The 21,019-nt window shown below is 43.3% G+C and overlaps 1 protein-coding gene across 2 annotated transcripts in view; it reads right to left on the reverse strand.

The window, feature by feature from the left end:
* The window catches only part of trappc9 (trafficking protein particle complex subunit 9), a 156,222-nt gene that overhangs the window by 63,335 nt on the left and 71,868 nt on the right, over positions 1-21,019 (reverse strand). For both annotated transcript variants that reach the window (XM_079175870.1, XM_079175869.1), the window contains 2 exons: positions 18,440-18,582; positions 9,873-9,983 (listed from right to left, as the gene is read on the reverse strand). In XM_079175870.1, the coding sequence (XP_079031996.1) occupies positions 9,873-9,983; positions 18,440-18,582 (254 nt within the window). The remainder of the gene's footprint in view (positions 1-9,872; positions 9,984-18,439; positions 18,583-21,019) is intronic.

A 21,019-nucleotide genomic window follows, 5' to 3' on the forward strand; every position in this document is an offset into this window, starting at 1 on the left:
ACATATCAGACGAAAATCGATGGTCAGGCTTCAAGAAACGCATTTGAGGCCTGAGCAGAGACCGATCAGCGTCCTGTGAGGAGCTACAGGCAGATACGGGCGTGGTTCAGTGTGAGCGAGGCGACACAAAGAGGCGACTGTTCATTCTAAACGCCAATGGCGGCTCCTGAAGAGGTTGGCGTAGATGCTGCAATAGCATCTGTTCTATCAGAAGTGGACAGAAGAGCAACGGAGGACTCTGGAGGCTGTTTTTGCTCTTCTTCTGACTGGCTTCAGTAAGGGTTTGATTGACAGATGGGTCACCCAGTATTGTTTTTTTTTTTAAAGTGCCAGCCCATTTTCAAACAGTTTCCAGTGACTGCTTCTCAGACGGTTCTGTGCAACAAACCATCTGGCTGCTCAGGTTAGTCATCGAGTGGAACCGCTGCAAACGTCCCCTGAGGATGTAACTGGGAGTGGACTCATGGGTGTCCACTTATTGCACCACCAACACCTGTTTGACTCGACCACAAGCTTTCCCCAAAGACAATAATGGCAAACACATATAATACGCTGTAATTTACAGAAACATAACACAATTTGAACTGTGAATGTCCAAACACACTTTATATTTAAGCCCCAGACTCTGGTCCAAAAGCCACTTTCCCCCAAAAAGTGTCTTTTACCTCCACTTCACTACGTATTGTGGGACAAAAAGCACATCAGCACAACAGCAGTACTTTGTCCACGGGCAGTTGAGTGACAAAGACAACCAGCAGGAAACCAGTACAACAACTTGTTTGACTGTTTATTTGATCAGACAAATGATGGTTCAATGCATTATGTGCAATGAACTGATGGAGACACAGATTACTTCATTCATCATTGATTTCCTGAAAAAGTGACTGAGCTTCTACATGTTTCATGATGTTCTTATGCCTACAAAACACATCTAAAAGCAAACCAAAGCCGTATCACTAAATATCGTCCTGTCCACCGGCTGTGACTTCTGACACTATATCGCTAATTACCAGCATCCTGCAATAAGCTGCGACAGCGAAGCCCTTTTTTTAATGGCAGAAATAACAGCAGCTTAGGATGAGCCGGTCACAGCGAAAACGACCCCTTCCTAATTAAATGCTGCGTTGCCTCGGACCAAAAAGTACATGATAATCGCGTTAAAGCACGCGGAGCGGCTTTCATCCGACCACTGCGAAGCCACAAATCATGTCAACCTGGAGGTCTGTAAACTCAAACATGGACACAAAATAACAGCTGCCTGCTTCCGGTCCACTACTGTTGATGTATTATTTCATCTTCTACGTTAACGCTAGTGTAAAGGTATACAACTTATATGTGCGATAGTAGTTTTGTTCTTTTACTACAGCCTGCGAAAGGTGTTCACTAGCGTGTTACTTCAAGCATGCTGTGAGCTAAAGGCACGGTTTGAATTATGCCCTACGGAGCAAATCATGTGCAGCCGATGTTTTATCGGAGCCTTTTTGCATCTTTTTTAACAGCCAGAGATTGTGTTATGTCACCGGGGAGAGGCTGAGAGCGAAGAGCGTACCCACCGTGTGTGTGTGTGTTTTCACAGAGAGGGTTATTTTTACCTCACGTGCAAGAGCTTAGGGGCGGAGATCCATAGAGGCCTGTGCAGAGGCAGGCGAGAGCAACAGTCTATTTTTAGACTGCGGCTGACTCCGCGTAACCCTTTGTATGCAGCGGCTGCAGAGGCAGCGGCGCTCCATCCATCCATTTCTTCGCTCAATATGATGAGCTGCAGTAAAAAAAACAACAACACATCCTCACTGGCAATTACTGTATGCGCATAGGTATCGGTATCGAAGAATGCTCCCGTGCAGACAATCTTCTAATGCGCTGGCTGGCATTAGAAATGAGTCTTTGTAGAACATTACTCGGGATGACAGAGTGAGCTATTTTGGTCTCTGCTGCTGAAACCCTGAAGCTCTTTTTGGGGCGTTTTGCCATTATGAAACAGCACAGCAGTTTGATGCACGACAAGGGGAGATAGAAGGGAATGACACGCACTGGAAGTTTGTAAATAACAACACATCGCTACATGTTGCTGTGAGCGAAGTGGTATCCAAACACAGCGCAGGGGTCGACTACAACGGTCCAAAAAAAAATCAATGAAGTTACAGGTGACTGAAGAAGGAAATGGCAGAGTGAGATAAATCGACTCTATCCGTCATGTGAATATATGGATTCAGTGGAGATGAAGCACATTTCCAGAATACGGAAGCATGACTGTCAAATGCCTCCCAAGAGGTTAAAGGCAGCTGGATGGAGTGACCCTGGCGATGTAGTATTTTACAGGAGGACATGTGAGTGGAAAAATATCTTTATGTTCTAGCAACCTAACTAACCCATCTCCAGACAGCCAACAGGGCTAAAAGGTCCTCGAGGGAGCACATCATTTCAAGAAAATGTGAGCGTGGGGGGGTTAGGAAAGAAGGAGAAAGTTGTGTGGAGCTTAATGCCAGAGAGAGGTGGAGCTGCAGCAGATGCACATCTCAGCAGTCAGCTCTCATCTTTGTCAGACAGCATTGCTGCTGTTCCCTATCCTCAGCGGACACAAGTGCCCGTTTGTTATTAGACTTGATATTGCTCGTGTAATGAGCGCGTAACGCCACTCCGACAGAGTGAGGAGGAAAAAAAGAGAAGAAAAAAAAGGCCGATTTGATTTGCAGGTTTGCGAAACAAACAATCAAAACGGTAATAAGTCGACTCTATAGGCCGGTGACTGTCGAAGGTGGGATGTATGACTACAAATGCATTATGTGCTCTGCCTGCCATAAAAACATAGCACAAGAAGGGGAAAGGTGGTCACCATGGAAACAAGCTCTGTTTGAAAAAGCTCATGCGATGAGGCGTGTCTGCCCTCGTGCGCACCGATCCGGCAGAGCCAAGAGGCACGGCGAACGGAGAGGAGGCTTGGCTAAAAAGTGAGGAACTGCTGCAGTGAGCGCTAACCACAGAGGGCATTACTGAGCTGCCCCCCCCCCCCCCCCGCAATGGTGATGGTGGAACTAGTTAGAGCCTTGAGGTTGATGCTGGGATGGGATGTTGAACCCCCCCACGGCCTGTTTAGAGCCCCTGGGACACGCAGCTGTGGTGTTGATGCAGAAGGTCTAAGAGCAACCTGCTGCTGGCGAAAGAAATGGTAACGGGATGACTTTCAAGAGCAGCTACTGAATCTTGTGTTTGTTGCAGTGACACGTGTTGACCTTTCACATAATGATGCTGAGCTCGAACAATAGCCACTCACTGCTTCAGTTTTATCTTATAAAGTGTTAAGGATTTAAGAGATGGTTCACCCAAAATATAAGAACAAATATGTATTGAGGTATTTAGCAATGCAGATTTGCTCACTTTTTTTTTTTTTACATCTGCTGCAGAGATGTTTGCCTCCATCTAAATAAAATGAGGTTTGAATTCTACTATCTATCGTTTTTCCAGAAACAATATCCCAGTAGATGTCTGGACCTGACTGTGGAGCTCCATACAGAAAATACGATAACTTCTACTGAAGAAAGAATTACTAAAATAACAGGAACACTGTTCCCGGTAAGAATCCCTGCAGTGTTTTGTTGTTTGGTTTTTTGGGGAACATTTTATGAGCACCTGAAAGGAAATGTAATTCTCCCAAATTTGATAGTGTCTGTAGCAGAAATCTAGGAGATTAATATCCTAAAATATCTCCATCACTGAAGAAAATGTGTCTTTTTAATTGTGTCTGTTACATTAGTTTTTTCACTCACAGACTTTATTGCATTACATTTTCTGTAAATTATCTTCGGGCTTGATTTTATTTACTTGACGAGCTGGAATGATTTAAATTAAGCACAAATAAGAAGTTCATTTTTGACGTTGAAAATTGTTTGATCATTTTCTTTATCAATAATAATAATTTATTGATAAAAACCCGAATAAATTAAAAACATGTTATTAACAAGAATAATAATAAAAACTCCATCTGCTGAAACTGTCAGATGCTGTTAAGTTAAGATGTTAGTTCTTCCAAACATTGAGATTTAACGCCCTAAAGCTGCTAATTATTCAAGAACAGTAACGATTAATAAAAATCCATTGCTACCAAGTGACAAGCAGAGAGGACCAGAAAGGACAGAAACCACTGGAGCATCATGAATGGTGCAGAGAAATCTCCACAAAGATGCTGAGAGGGATCGTATAACAAGGAGGTGACCGAGGATGTTCTCCCACTGCTGATGGAGACAAGTGCCTCGGGGCTTCTGCTTTTCAATTCAGATAATTAGATACTGTTCAAACACGTGCATAAAACCCATTCTATACAAAAGAATCACCCACCGAAGGACTTGACTGACTTGCGGTCAAAGCCCCTTAATTACGATGCCTAAGAACTTGTTTTATGGAAATGACTTGCCAGCCTGACACCCCGGACAACAGTTATTTTTTGATTTGTATTAATAACAGACACTTTAATTTGCTCCGTCTCATCAGAATCAGCTCATTCGATCGAAGATACAGTCGCAGAAAGGTCAGAGGTCGGGGCTGTCTGATGATACGCGGGATTGCGCCTTTTTTTCTCAAATGAAAGAATAGAAAGTAAGCAGGAGAGCAGTGCTAATCTACATGCTGTTTATGCAGAGCAGTGACCATTAGAGCCTGATCATTTTTCTCAGCTCAAGGTGGTTTAAAAAAAGAAGCCACGGGGGAATAATTGTAGGGTGAATTAGTCATTTCTTGCAGACTTCTTGTGCATGGCGAAGCATACTGATGAACGGATGTTCGGTGTTACAGTATCAGAGATATCTAACAGTGGACTTCCGCTTTTTCAGTTTGTGTTAAAACACATCGCTGATTAATCCACTATCTGTTAACCGGTGTTAATAAGTAGTACCTGGTTGTGTCGTTAGGTGGCGCTTCTGTGAAAATCTCAGAGTTTAGAAGCTATCCAGAGGCTCATGAGGCCAAACTAGCAGGATAAACACAACCAGCCAACAGCTGCTCATCAGACCGCAGTTTCAGTGCTAATGTGAGGACAAACTGTTTTCAAATGCATTGTTATTTAAATTATTATTATTAAAAAATAAGCACGGCAGCAGCTGGCAGGCTGAGGCCCAGTACTGAACACCTGCAGAGAGACAAAGTAAACAAACCTGAGCCGTTGCCTATGTCACACGGGCGTACAGCGGGTTCTTAGTGGAGCTGAAGAGTAAGGAGCACACCGGCATCTAACCGGATTTAAGGGACATTTGCAGGTACGTTTACATGTTTTATGTTCTGCAGCTGAGCAGCTAATTAGCTATCTAGCCTGCAAATTGACGATAACGGTGCACTTTAAGCTCGGTGAATGTTTGTTCGTTCCCTCGTTCGACAAGCTCAGGTGCAGGACAAGATGTGTGCTTTAGTTTGTAAGTAAGATAAGAAGGACACTTGAGCAGGACAGACGATCGGAGTCTGTGGCTATCGAGTTGTGTAGAACGCTGCCGTCTGGCCACAACCGCTACGTCACTGCTTTATGCAAACATTTGATAGACGGATATCTACGGCATTCACACTCATCAATGCAAAATTGGGGACGCCATCAGTCTAAAAGAACAACATTGAATGCAAAGGTCTCCCTTTTAGTTTCAAATAGTCAAGGTTTTTAAGTTTCACTGTGCTATAACAATCTAAAGGTGTTTGTCTTACTTTTCCTTAGTCCAGACCGTTGAATCAGTTTGATTCGTCTGGCATTATGACATTATGACAAAAAACGATCAAGCCAAAAAGCACAGCAGGGGGACCAACGATCAGCCAATGAGGGCCATGACTTAACGTATAGTCAAGCGTTGTCAACCTGTGCTCTCAAAATCGACCGACACCGTAGTTAGTTTTTATTTTGCTCTGCTCCACTCACAGAAATAGTCAGACTGAAGACAGAAGTCTGATATCAGCCAACAGCTTGCTTGGATTTTGTGGCTATAATGGACCACGACAGTAGTTTAAAAACATCGATATCAAGGGCAGTGTTCTCTTTGTGTGGTGTCATTTTATAATGATGAGCCGGACATTGATCGCTAACTTGCTTCAGATTAGCACCATCACATTTCACTAAAGCGGACGTCTCTTAATGTGAGACACTGTGAACATCGCTTAACCAAGAATAATGCTCTGCCAGGAGAATCAGGTAAAGAAAAGACAGGTAGGTACACATCCTCTGCATGTCCTTGTCTCTCTGTTCGGCTCTGTTCAAAGAAGAAATCTAATCTGGGCATAACTGTGTGTCGTCACGCTGGTTCTTTGGGAACCTCGACGGGCATCCAAACATCAAAGTGACCATTCACATTCTGAGGTGCTTCACTTTTTTCCATTCGCCATTAAAGAACACCATCGAGGGGATAAAGACCTTGTAAAAGACATGTCTGTGAATGATATGAGAAGATGAAAGCAGCACTCTGTCACTCACCCCGTTCACCCCTCTCCACAGGGAGAGAGCACACGTTCCACAAACTAAACCAACTGCACAAACACAGCCGAGAAGATCTTTTAGCAGCATTCAGTAAATCTACCAGACGATGGAAACAGCTTCCTGTTGCCCTCATCCTCCCCTCATACGGACACACAAGTCCAGAAACTATTAAATCTACCGTTGAAACCGCTTCGTGTCTCGCCATGCATCGCTGCTTTTCTATTTTCTATTTGTGTAACGACGAAAAAAAGCTCAATGGAAACAATTAAAAAGCATTCGATGCAGGAGGAAGGTGCGGATGATTGACAGGGTCGTGTTTTTGCGTCCGCCTTAGCTTCACCGGTCCTGGATGAAGAATCCGGAAAACATCTTGCGGCTTGACACTTCATTCATCATAGAACGGGAAAGAAACAAGAAACGACAGGGCCATGTGATGCCAAGAGAGGATGAGTTGAAGAGACAAGCACAATATGGTTCAGCAGACGGAGATCTACGAGTCCGTCGCCCTGATCCTCTCTGTATGCGAAACACTACCCCGCGCTGAATAATCTGTGTCAAAGGAAATGATCAGCATGTTGCTATAAAACAAAAAACAGAGCTAGGGATGAAGGAGGTTGCATCCACTAGTCTCTGCATCGTAGGTACAAAGATACTGTGAAATGAATCCATAATCTGGATCTGAACTGATCTTCCGATCATGAATCTATATGTCTGTGAGGCATCGAGAAGACTTCTGTACAGGGTGGAAGCGCTGATTGGTGGAGTCAAAGCCAACGGCTGTGTCTGCAGGGAATGTCAGTCAAAAGGGTAAAAAGACATACAAGTCTATATATACACACAACTGCAGTCGTTATCAGACATGACATTTTTTGCCTCAGAGGCACATTGTGTCATATTGTATCAATTTCTTTCTTTTTCAAATCAATTATACAACTGGTGCATTATGCATTCAGACCTCTACTTCAGTGTATAACATTGACTTCACGGTGATATCAGTGAGAGCCGGGTCAAGTCAATCTCTGCAGTGTTAAGTCAATCTCTGCAGGGAATTATATGACAGTGAGAGATAGCATGACTTAAAAGAACTGAAGCTAATAGATTGAAATTAATACTAACGGCAAAACAGCAAATATGAGCTTCACCCTAAGAACTGTGACATTCTATCAAACCCTTGAGTTGTGTACAGTTGCTGTGCATTGTGTGTGGGCAGTGGTGGAAGAACTACTCAGATCCTTTACTGAAGTCAAAGTAGCAGCACAACACTGTAATTACTGCAGCAGATGTCCTGCCTTCACTATTTACTTGCACTTAAGCAAAGGTACAGTCAGCAGAATGTACTTTAAAGCAAAAGTAATTGTCCTGTGACTTATGTATTAAAACACTGTATATGACATTGTTTGATTGCTAATGTTGAAACATGCATGGGCAGCGTTTTAATGCTTTAGCCGGTGGAGGACGTTTTAACTACGGTATAGACAGCACAGTCCAGTCCTGTTGATCCCAGCCCAGGGGCCGGGCCCCATAAAAACGGACACAAGATAAATCTGCGCTCCTATGTTCAGACTTTTCCCTCGCCTTTGCTTTTAGGAAATAATGCATGCTCTTATTTCTTTGGGCCTCAAACCATTATTGGAAGGATCCCACTTCTAGGGGAAATGTCTCTTATTGGAACTGCTAGCAACTCAAATACATTTGAAATGTATGAAAACATTACACATGAGTTTATGGTCTCAAGTCTTCTTCAATACAACAAGATGTTGACCATAAAGTATGGTCCCTTTTAGATTAAAGTAGATGATAAAACTGAGTATGCTTCAGGGCGGGGCTACCTTGTGATTGTATACGGCGTCTCTACGTCATTTCTCCGCAGTCCAAATATGGTAACTTCACGATCAAAATGCCGAACTCAAGGCTTCAAAAGATCGACACACTGAAGCGTTCAACAGGCAGAGCAGTGTGTGTGTGTGTGTGTGTGTGTGTGTGTGTGTGTGTGTGTGTGTGTGTGTGTGTGTGTGTGTGTGTGTGAATGGATTACCAGCATGGTACCTTGAGATCAAAATCTCTTACGAGAGGCTCATGGAAATGTTAAACCTGCAGCGCTTTTCTGTGGCAGAAACTCCTTTATTCTCCGGTGTGATTTGTATATTTAATGAAAAACTTGCAGTATACAGTAAGAAAAAAACATAACAAAAACAAGAAATAATCCTTCACACTGATGCGGTAGATTGAAGCAGCTCAGTCAAAAAAGAGCAGGACGTAGGAAGGAGTGTGGTCCAACTAACCAGCAATCATTGAGCAGTGATTCCACTGTGGGTACGACACCACGTATAATAAATGAACACCTGACCTGTGCAGTGTGTAGAGCATTTTAAATGACCACAATGCATTATCTCACAGCAACACAGGCGGTGTTGTTGGGCAAGCTAATTTGAAACATGTATTCAACTCATAAATTCTGAGGAGGTCTGATTCTGAACATAAAAACAAGAATTTTTGTTGAATTAACTTGAAATCAACATGAATTTTGAGGAAGTATTAGTTGGTTCCACTAAATTCCTGCGTGACGTTACGCAGTGTGTCTTATTGTTTAAATTTCACAAACAAATAAAACAGCACCTCTAAATGCAACCTTTTTTGTTGTTGTTCTGAAGTGATCTTTATATCTTTGTGGTTAAAAATGCTGGTGAGCTGATCTTAAGAGCTGACTTCTGCACAGGGAAGATTATTTGTCGTGAGCTGAGTGATGAGCTGTTTGGCTCCGTCTGAAAAGATCTCTTTCCGCCCCCTAATTCCCCTCAAATAATAACATTCCTCCGAGAAAGGCCTGTGAGTCACCAACAGTGTACCTCCACTCGTGCACTGGAGAGACGGTGCTGACAGGAATCTTAATTTGCTACTTTAACACACAAGGCTTGTGTGTGTGTGCGCATGTGTGTGTGTAAAGGTTCAGTATATATGCCTGTCAGTGGTAAATGCAAAACAGGGGAGAAACTAATTAGGGGCCTAAAATCAGAAACAGAACTTGTATTGTCCTTTTTCCCCCATACTTCTTAAGAAAATGATTTTAGGTGAAATAGCAGCTCTTTACTGATTAGTGAGGAACCCTTAAACATAAAAAAAGAAGTAGAAAACTCTATGATGAAGAACGTAACTTGCAGGCTATAGCTAGACCAACAAATCAGTCTCTTTTAGAGCAAGTATGCTCTCTCACACAGTTTGTAATGAATATGATGCTCATCAGTCTGCTACTCAATCCTGGGATGAATTCTACTAGAAGTGTTAAACTCTAGGGATGTCATGATCGTGTTTTTCTTTGCTCAAAGCATAACTGGAAGTAGAAAGTAAGTTGAGAAGTATTCAGTGAGACATGGGACTATATACCGATAAGACTATAAATCAATGTGTTTGTAGAAAAGAGAAACCTTCCACTCACCTCTGGCACTCGCTGGCATGGAGAACCAGGTCCTGGTTGTTCTTGGCGCTGACGGTGAGCTCATGCTCGGTTGGGTTGAAGATGTCGAGCAGTAGATGACACTGGCGGGTGCTGTGGACAGACGCAGGCACGAGGATTTAGGGAACAATCAAAAATCTCTCTGTTTACTAGAATAAAAGTACAGCCTCGTGCACCATTATACACAAACAGGGTGCAGGTCGACTCCCTTGTCTATATAACCTATGCATAATGGCCCGTTTATGTGTATGTGAGTTTATACTTCATGCATCAGGCTATGATTACTTTCTAAAAATACACGGCCACATACGCCCACGCGGGCAAATGCGCGAGATGAAGAGAAGACACGGTGTGAAGTACTCATCGGTCCTTGTCATAACATCAAAAGGTGGCGGTGCTTTCATCAGGCCCACAGGCCTGGGCTGAAGCAGGCCGTCTCCACATCATCCCCAGGCCTGCCTTTCTCATGCAGATCATAAGAGGGACAATTTGTGATTTAGATCAAGACAGGAGATGTGATGCTGGATTTTCAAAGAGTTAATTTTAACCCGCAAGTAGGTTTTTTCTTTTTTTGTCGCCCGTTAATGATGGATGAAAGGAATGAATATCTCAAAACAGAGAACAGAATGTCCAATGCAGCCCGTGTGATGTTGCATTAATAGTTCATGTAGGTGTACAGAAGGAATGAGACAAGACTCTACATTCAATTACATTAAATCATTTACACATAATATACACACTTTTCTTTTACAGAGTTTACAGGGTTTAGGACATACTGTACATCCACGAACAGCTACGAAATAGAAGATAATCCAGCGCTGTAGTCCGGATACAGTACGGCCGCAGTATTTATATTTATTGATGTGGCGTTATGTATATTATGTTGGCCATAAATAAATATTGAATGAACATATATTAGAAACACAAACATGGATGCATGAAGCGATGTGCGTGTAGTGAACGCATTTGAAAAGAGCTATATGATGAATAATACATACATAGATACAAACACACAAATCAAAAGTGAGGTTAAATGACATCAAGTGAAGTGAGTGAAAACATATTCTGAAAGAAGATTTTATATCGTATATAAACTCGTAGAAACATTCATAAATACAGTAAATGAAATAAAGTTAAGTTAAGTACTGTGAAGTAGAAGTAAAGTGAGCAAATATAATATAATACACTCAATTCAGGATGGAGTAATCGCATTGAGAACAATCTGCCATGTTGACCCCTGATTATAAGAGAGGAAAGGCGAACATGAGATCCTCACGTCCGTCACGCAGCGACAAGTGTTCGGCGTCATTTCGTGAGCTTCCGTTGACAATGACTTGTTGACTTCTAATCTATTGGTTAATTTAAGAGACAGCTCTGTGAAAGAACCACACGCAAGCACCACTTTAAAGCCTGTGTTCACCGGAGATGTGCTCAGAGTTCTTCGGCATGAAAAGGCATTAAAAAAAAGACAAATCAACTAAAGAAATCATAGTCAAGGAGCCCTGCTGTCGACAGAAACGTATGAATGTTATTCGACTCAGAGTTTCTTTGTTCGAGGTGAATACTACTCAGTATAATATGACCCTGGAAAAAACATCACGTCTCATATTTGAGCCAATACGTTATTTTTCAGAATGCCATCACTCACAATAAGTGGAATCAAACTGCAAAAGCAGAAACCAGATAAATTAAACGCTGCCCTTCTCCACATCCTCCCTCCGGGTCACACAAAGCCCCCCCCCCCCCCCTTCCAGCCAGCGTCTTGCCTCTTAAACCGCAGGGGTTAATGGAGGCTTAGGTTGAGCTTGCCCAAGTCCCAAATAAACTGCTGTGGCAATTAAAGGAGCATATTTTTGAAGGCCTACCCGTGTTTCTTTAATTGTCTTTGTTGGCAGACGTGATTAACTTGCCGAGTGGGGCGAGGTACTGATTTATAGGCCGGGCCGTTTAGCTGAGGTGATCAATCAGACTGCCCAGTTAAGAAACACAGGCTCATTGCTCATGCACTAAGTACCGCAGATGAACTGAAGGAAAAGAGCCGAGGATAAAAGGCACAGACGAGGTGGAGTCGCACCTTTTGATACGAGTTCAAAGAACAGTGGTGGACGACTTTGTTCAAGGAACTGTTGCCGAGACTGCTACAAAATGTCTGCAGACAAACGCTGAAGATTATGCTTTTGAACCAGAGCGAACTGAATCATTTTGATAAGTATTCTGCTGAGCTACTACGCAGGGCACCAGGATGTAAGCCAAATAAATAATTCAAAACCGCCAATAGGGTTTCAAACAAATTGTCTCCATTTCAGGCAGTGAATTTTTAAATTCCTATTTAGGAGGCGAGTCGGCGAGGGAACAAAGTTCTCCAAAGTGATGACATTTCAAACCTGCTCCTTTGCTCGTATCTGTGCAAACAAATCGTCCATCAACAGAATATCAATACCTCTGCCTCATGTGCATTTAATGAAGCACGAAACAACATTGGCTGCATGTGCCGCGTGTGTTTCTCAGTGTAGGGATTACTCAACGTGACCGCAACGGGCACCTGAGTGCAAATTGAGGAGCCGGTCATGAACACAGAGTAAGACCTTTACTACAGATTTCAGGAACAACTGGTGGTGGGGGGGGGGGGGGGGGGGGGGGGGATAGCCAGTTAATGAATGCCACTGTCCATTTCTGAGAACACTTGCACACTAGCAAATGAACCGTGAGGTCAGCATTTTGCTATTATTGATTTGAAAAGGACTCCGTCGCAGTGGAGTAACTCTCTCATCCTGGCGCCGAGACCACGGCGCAGACATCAATACGAAATACCAGAGTCTCATCATCTTCGCTCCTGCGTCAACGACACGGAGCAGATCGGCACCGACATTGACGGCGCATCAGTTCGGACCGGGAGGGTATTGTTACTGCGAGGCCGTGGGTGTTAAAACATCGCGCACACGCCGCGGGAGGAGAGGCAACAGGCGCAAAGATCGATGGAGCTGGGCCCACGCCAATCCTGCAAATCTGTGATCAATAAGTGCTGATTTTCCTCCCTGCACACAGAATGTAATGGTCCTAATTAGCCTGGTTTGATTTACAGTACTGTCAATGATGGGCTATTTTTAGCTATACGGGACCCAATAAGTGACAGTCGACTCTAACTTAATGTCCACGTTTGATCTGTTTCCGTTTTAAAAAAGCTGTTTCTGAGACGTTGGCTTCCAGCCCAAAAACAATAGAAGTGAATGGAATTATATCTGTAGTGCAGATATACATATTAAATAAAAGACTATGGAAGAAATTCTGCTAATTTATTTGACGACCGGTGGGTTTACGACCCACTCTCTGGGGATGACTGCTCTAGATTATCTGTCTTCTTCTTCGAGAGAGAGAAAGTAGTTCTAATACAAAATGTGTACAGCAACATCTGTTAGCTGACGGCAACAGAACAGCGGAGGGTTTCGTTCATTTATGAGCTGCAAAGTGTTAGAATTACACGATGCTGAAGATGATACACAGGATGACCTTTGATGAAAACACATCAGTTCACTTCCCCCAGTAGAGCATTGTTTTTGTTCCTCTTTCCGGGGCAACACCATGTTAAACGAATGGGATTTTAACAGGTCCCTGTACAGTATGGATCACTGAGTACTTCACACATCTGGGCTCGCTTTCTCTAACAGATCTGTCACCTTACATATGGCTCAACGTGCGAAGGCTCATGGGGAGAGAGTGAGTTCCGTAGTGAATATGGCAGGAAAGCAAAACCATAAGCAGGAGGAGGCATTCAAATGTATACTGACGTAAAGGGAGCAGCAAAACGGGGGAATGAGAGAGTAAAAGAGAGGGGAAGTAATGAAAGACGTCACGAGAGACCCCGTGAAAAGGAAGGAAGAAAAGAAGAAACAGATTAAGATGATAAAGAACGGACAGAGGACCTGAGAAACAGAAAGGAGAGAGCATTTAAATAAAATAGAAAATAAGTGTTTCAAGAGCGTCGGAGAGAGAAAGAGAGCACAACAAAGGGAAGGAGAGAGGTACATGACGATTTAATACACTCCCAGTAGACCTGTAAGAAATACCCCCCCCCCCCCCCCCCCCCATCCGTTTCCTTTGTAAGGCCTTGGTTTGTGGTGTTGTAGTGAGCTGATGCATTATACAGCACGGTGCTTCTAGGGCTGGGAGGAATGGCCAAAACTAAAAAAAAAGGATTTTCTTCTTTCTTTTTTTTTTGACAATTTGAAAGACAGTGTGACTAAAACATGGCACGTCATATTTTTTTAGGACTCCATGTGCATGACGGCTGAGTCATTCAGTTTGAGCACGGATAGAGCAGAAGAGTCAGAACACTTAGTTTGCTCTCACTGTTTGTGCTTCTCGACGAGACGTCAGCCCGATGTTCGCAGGATATTTGCAGATAATGTAGCCTGCCATTATCTTTGTTAAGTTTTGACTGGAATAATGTGTACATTAGTGTTCCCAAAACATTTGCTGCTGGGGACTCAACAAACCATCATGACCCAGTTCGCAACAGGCCTCATCTATAAATCGTGAGAAGAGCAAACTATACGTTCAGGCTCTCTCATGTGGCTCAAAGATGTACTGCAGATATAACTTTTAATAAAATATATTACACTGTACGTACGAGGTGGTGACAGGATGTTGAGAGATATATAGAGGTACAAACAGAGTCAGGAGAGGAGGTAATGTGAGGGAAGAGACAGTGAGATAGAGGTGGACATGGAACAAGAGAAAGGGAAGTAAAGGAGAACGGTAGGAGAAAGAAACGAGTCCCAGGGAGCAAAGGTAGAAAGGTCAGAAAGGGAGTTCAGCAACATATTGTTCAGCTATGAGCGAGCTAGTTGGCTAGCTAGGTGGTAGTTAGCAGGCTAGCTATCTTGTTGGGAAATTGTGGCTGGTTGATGCTAACGTGTTACAAGTTTGTGGTTAGCTCGCCAGTGGAATCAGTAAGCAAGAAGTAAGGTCGGGGCCGAGGAAGCAGTATTTTCTGCAGTGAGATTTGTCTTTGACTTGCAACTGTTGGGTATTTTAGTGACTTGTCACACACTACAGTTGGAGGAGAAGCCCAGTAGAGGAAGTGTCCCTGGTGATCCAGCAGTGCACTGGAGTTAGGGTGCCAGGATCCACCACATTTCATGCCAGCTGCCTGCTCAGAGCAGGTCGACGGTGCTCTCAGAACAGCCTGCGAGTTCTCCACCATTTCTCTGCTTTTTAATTTATGAAGGCCAAAACAAACAACCCCCCCCCCCCCAGAAAACTTGAATCATGTTTTGTTGATCGTTTCAACTTCACCACACGTTCTTCAACCAGTGGACACATCCACGTCCACCGTTTTACTCTGATTATAGCAGCGATGCCAGGAGGGCAGAATAAAGATTAATATCGGATCCTACCAGCATCTGTCATCCACAACAGCTGGCATGGATGAAGGCCTCCCCTTCTGGTGAGGTATGTGTTGCATCTACACTCGCTAATTGGAGTGATGCACATTGTCAAAGCCTTAATTATACACATGACATCCACTGGCTACCTTGATTAAATCTTATATAACCAGCACCAGGCAGGTGCTAAATAACTACACACGCGTCTGTGTTGTTGTGAAAATCACACCGGATGCTTGTATATTAAAATATTCTGCACAGACATGCGTTGTACTTAAAGGACTGTTGGAGACAGTGGTGTCTTTGAAGACACGGGGCACTCGGAAGCTAACAATTAAAACTTTTTGTTCTTTGCATCGCTTGAACCACCTGTTCCTACATTTATATTGTTGTTCATAAACATATAGGGGCAACATCTTCAACTGCAGTAGATTTTCAACATGCCGAAAGATGGGCAGCGACTCTGCTGTCCTGACGTCAGTGGGGAGTTCATTCCACCACTCTGGGGCCAGGACAGGAAACAGCCGTGACCGGGTCGATCGGCCGCAGGGACCTCTGAGCGACGGGGCGACCAATCACCCCGAGGCAGCAGGAAAGTATGAAGCAAGAAAGTACGAGTTTCAGAGGTGAAAGTAAGACTTTACAGGATACAGAAAATGTACGCGATGTGGAGCAAGATAATGAGACAAGGACGAGAGAAAGAATGGATGAGGAAGAGAATTAGGGAGAGAGAACATGCTCGTGGATCACAGGGAGAATTTCTTCTTCCTCTCTTTTACTGTAACTACTGCGCCTGTTAGGACACGAGGGCACAGCAGCTAAAGCACACTTTAGCAACAAGGAACTGGACTGTCAAAAACAAAGTGTTTTGCGATAGCGAGAGAGAGAATGAAGGAATGACCGACAGAGAAATGCAAAAACAGATCGAAGTTGCCGTATTATTGAGCAATTTCATGCAACCACTTCTAAATTCCTCTTCTAACTTGCAGCCAGAGAGAAATCCAATATTACTCATCCCGACCAGTAAAGTGTGTTACAGCACTTTAATGTCCGTCCAGGGGAGGAACGCTAACAACTAATGCATGAATTTGTGTGTACGAAGCCTGAGGTTATACAAACCGGATGGTTGTGATTAAATTCTAAAATGTTCTTTCAGGTCAAGTGAAGTGCTTTACTAAATAAAATATATCAGTGTTATTATTTATCATCATTTTAATACGTTTTTGAATGAAAATGAGAATTATCGTTTTAGTAGGTTCTTGAGGTTTCTTTAACTTTGCTTTTGCTGATGTGGGCCTGTAAAGAAAGTGATATTAAGATATACAAATACACATAATTTGACTTAAGATCTGTATGTAATCTCCTTAAACCTCTCCAAGGCATTTCATTTCAACACATCTCAAATGAGATTTGCTTATTGCGATGAGGCAGGAAGGTGTTACGGGTGCAGTTGAGGTAAGGTCGCAGTGTTGGGATGACGGTGTTTCAGCCAGTGCAGCATCTCTAAGTATGCATACGTATCAGTGCTGGGCCAAGATGGATGGCTTTAAACTGTAGATATTATCGCAGCTAATGATTCACCTCAAGTGGTCATTACTCGGCTACAATCCGTCTCCCTCGCCTGGAGTTTTTTTTTTCCATGAGAGTTGGGGAGCTGAAAAGTGAAGTGAGACACCGGGGATGTGTGTGTGTGTGTAACAAGAATAAAAAGACTGAATATCCATTCATCATCCGTGCATGTCTGCCACTCTGTGACCAGAATAGCGTTTCTTAGTCCCCTGCTCTTGATCGCAGTAATGTCTGAGTGAGTATTGTCGCGGTGGTTAAAGAGAAGGTCGATATATATTCACCAGATCAAAAGAGAAAAGAAAGAGCTGAATTTGTATCATATGAGAGATAAAATGAGCCTTTAGAATCGAGACGTATCACCTAATTACCAGGACAAGAGCGGTATTATTAAGAGTATTATTTCTATCTTATCAGACAATGGCTGGGTTTTAAATTAGCAAATAAAAAGCCCATACACACAAAAAATGGCGGGTTTAAATGCTCATCAGATCATTTGCACTGAGGCAGAACTACCGGCTATTCGACAGATGGTGCTTTACCAACCCACTCTGAAGTAACTAAATCATTAAATCATGATTTAATGAATCATTAAATGAAATAGCCACGTTTGACCGACTGAATTTGATTCCTAGAAGTCAAACCGGCTGGTGGCGTGGGGAAAACAACTCTTCTAGCATTGCAGTTTCATTATTCACCTTGTGTTATGACAGCTTCAAGAAAACAGTTCTGCATAGTGGAGGAAAATGGGAGTCGTTTTTGTGAAAGTGCAGTAAAATAATTCAACTGAGAGCAGTGCCCAATACAGAGCTGATACTGGACCTCATGCACAACTTAAAATGGATGTTGCTCTGTGTCTGCTGGATTTGTAGCCTAAACAGAAAGCATATCAGCTGCCACCGTTCTACCCTCAAGTGGCCAAAAGAATATCCCTTAAATTAGGTTAAAGGCAAATGTCCTGAAAAAAAGCCTTCAGGTGGAACAATGTCTTTGTAGTTTTTAAATTTTTTTACGATTCATCTGGCTGATTCTGACTCAAACAGCTGTTGTTTCACATCTATATGTAAATAATATACATTATATACGTACGTTCTGACTAAGTCGCTGCTGCATTAAAAATGTTGACATTGAATTGTAATTCTTGCCCATTTTGAATATTTGTGACCAAGTTTTATTTGTGGATTTATTATTTCAATAATAAATAATTCATAAAATTCATATTATATTTTATTTATGGATTTATTTGTTACATTTTGTTTTACAAAGTTAAGAAAACAAAAGTTGCATGAACGAATGATCCCAGTCACTTCCTCAAAGCTCGGCATAAGCTAAATTAAACATTGGCCGATACCCAAAGCCCATGTGCTCGCTATGGTGAATCCCCAATTATAATTGTGTTTTACTGCAAAAAAAAAAAGAGACATTTTTGATATCTCTCTATTTCCAGTCATGAATGTGATATGAAGTCAAATGTGACAGGAGAAAAAGAAAACGTCCAGAAACCGCTCAGGTTTCAAAAGGTTAATCAGCCCATAGCTCACATAAACGTCACTAATAACTTCATTAATGCACAGACGATGATGGTCACTCATAGGTTACCTGGTTGCCGGGAGGGTGTTGACTCTGGTGAAGAAAACAGACGGCTCCACGTCCACATGGACCCCCAAAGACAGCTCCCTGTGGTAGCCCTCCACTTTGCCTGCTCCCCCCGAGTACTTGAAGTTCAGAACGGCTTCCAAAGTCTGCAAAAAGGACACGAGAAGGTTATAAATGTAGATACAGCTGGTGTGACAGTGTTCGACAATGAAGGGGCTGATTCAGCAAGAAGAAAAAAACTGTGATTTCAAAGCCATATCTGTATAGAACACTGAGTGTGATTAGGGTCAGAGGTCACAGCCTGCATGTTGTTTCCTGCAAATCCATCAGCCAAACTGGTCTGATTCTGAGATCGATGAAGTCATCATTACGGTGAGATAATTAACGCACCTCAGCACAGCCAGCGTGCCCTTTAATGAAAAGTGTAATGGTGAGAAAGGCTGAGAGATTGGGTGGGGGGGGTATGATTGGTGGCTTGACGTTTCTCGTCCTAAAACAGTGCGGGAGGAGAGGGCGGCCGATGGGTGCAGGAGGTGGGATTTTGCTGGCGGTGTTCCACGGTGATTGGGAGATAGTAGACAGGTAGAATAACTCAAGAGGTATTCTGTGGCGGGGGGGGGGGGCGGTACAGGACAAGCAGCCAAGTGGGTGTGACGGATGGGGGGGGAAATTGAAAGTGGCAGTTTATGGTGAGAGAGCACGAGCTGACTCAGGCAATGGGCTGGAGCCGGTTAAAGGGAGCATCCAAGGTACCTCCTCCCTCCTATGGGGCCTATATCATCTCTCCACATATTGCTGATGGAGGTACTGGCTTTGCCTTTCCAGGACAAAATTTCACTGATCCTTTGATTATTTTTCTCTCTTTATCCCCTCTTGTTGGGGGTGCAGAGTGCCAAGTGGAATGATTCGGAGCCTGCTGGCTAGACGTCTGGCCTATTACAACCTAATGACAGAGGCACAGCACACCGAGCAAAGAGATGGAAACATTAGAGAGGATTATTGTTATCGTAGACCAAGCACCTTAACTCTAAAATGTCACTTATTTTGAACTGCATGGGTTTTATTCCACGTTCTGGTATATTTCCATGTTATACCTAATGATCTTATCGTTCCTTCCCCTGGTATATTTTTAATGCTATTGTTTTTTGCTACGCTAGCAGCATGGTTCTATCGCTATACCGCTCTCCACATCGCTGTGTCAGCACTAAAGAAAGGTCCGGCTCCACACATAATCATTCTCCAGCATGTTTGTGTTTCTTTAAACCAATCAGAATCATCTAAGCACAGGATGCAGCAACCGTGTCCTGTAAAATAGATAGCGGAGATAGCGGAAGGGGAGGATAATGCCCCGAAAATGGCAGACTTATACCAACCATCTACATCCGGTGAGCCAGACCAGACTAAAAATTGGCGATTCAAAAAAGGCATAAAAAGCCTAAAAACTACTACTTGTTACAAACAAAATGCATTCTACAACAAACACAGTTGACAGTAAATCAAAGTTGAATAAAGACCCTGAACATAATATCATTAGCATGCTTCTGACTGATGGAATACTTCTTAAAGCAACCCTTGATGCAAAGTCTGCAAATTAAAATCCCGAGGATCCTCCCCGAAGACCATTTCCCCCACTATCCGTCATCCCAGTGGAGCCAGTCTGCTTCAGACGTGAAGGCAGAGCAGCAGCCTCACAATGCAGCCAAGAGACAGACACATGCTGCGCTGGCAACACAATGAGACGAGCAGCTCGTTGATATGCATCTCATTTGAATTGATTGACTGAAATCTCTCAGATTTCTCGAGCAGTCCCCACTGTTTGAAGGCCACTTCCATTAAAGTCTATGTTTTCTCTCTAGCAGTGTCTGCTTCACTTGCTCATGTTGGGTAAAGGATAAGGCAGGTGTTTTCTCTTTCTAATTATTGTCAACAAAGACAAAAACCAACACACGAGTTTATCCTTCCAACAATATTGTCTGTGTTGCCAAAGATATTGCCACAGAACATTTTCGTCCAAAAACTATTTAAAGCACATGAAAATAGATACACTTTCAGTGGGTGACATGTTGCGTTGTGACAACAAACGAAGCCAGTGTGTAAATGTATATATTCTGATTAATTAATGGTGAGGATTTCTGATACCGAGGGCATACGTTGGAAACATATTTCTTTCCAGCAAAAGAGTGCTGCGTCACATGCAGCTGTGTGATCCTGGAGCTGCGTGTGGGGTACCAATGGCCACAACACGATCCTCTTGAGGAACAGCAATTGTCTCGGTGACACCCCGGCAAACAGCGGCCCAATTCCCTTTCAAGACCCCGAGCCCCCCCCCCCCCCCCTCCTCCGTTCAGTCCTCCCCCGCTCTGCTCTCCACCCCCCCCCAGGACCCTATTTCAATCACACTGGGCTAAAAATAGAACCGGCTGTAATGAGCCGACAGCGTTGGGAGCAGGCCAGCAGCAACACACAGCCTGACCGCGCACATGCTCTACCTCCACACGCACGCGAGCAACGTGATCCGTGAGAATGCCAAGAATAAGGAGACAGTTTGATTAAGGCGTTCACCTCCATCACCAAAAAACCAGG

The sequence above is a fragment of the Pholis gunnellus genome, assembly GCF_910591455.1.
Source record: "Pholis gunnellus genome assembly, chromosome: 16".
Lineage (NCBI taxonomy): Eukaryota > Metazoa > Chordata > Actinopteri > Perciformes > Pholidae > Pholis > Pholis gunnellus.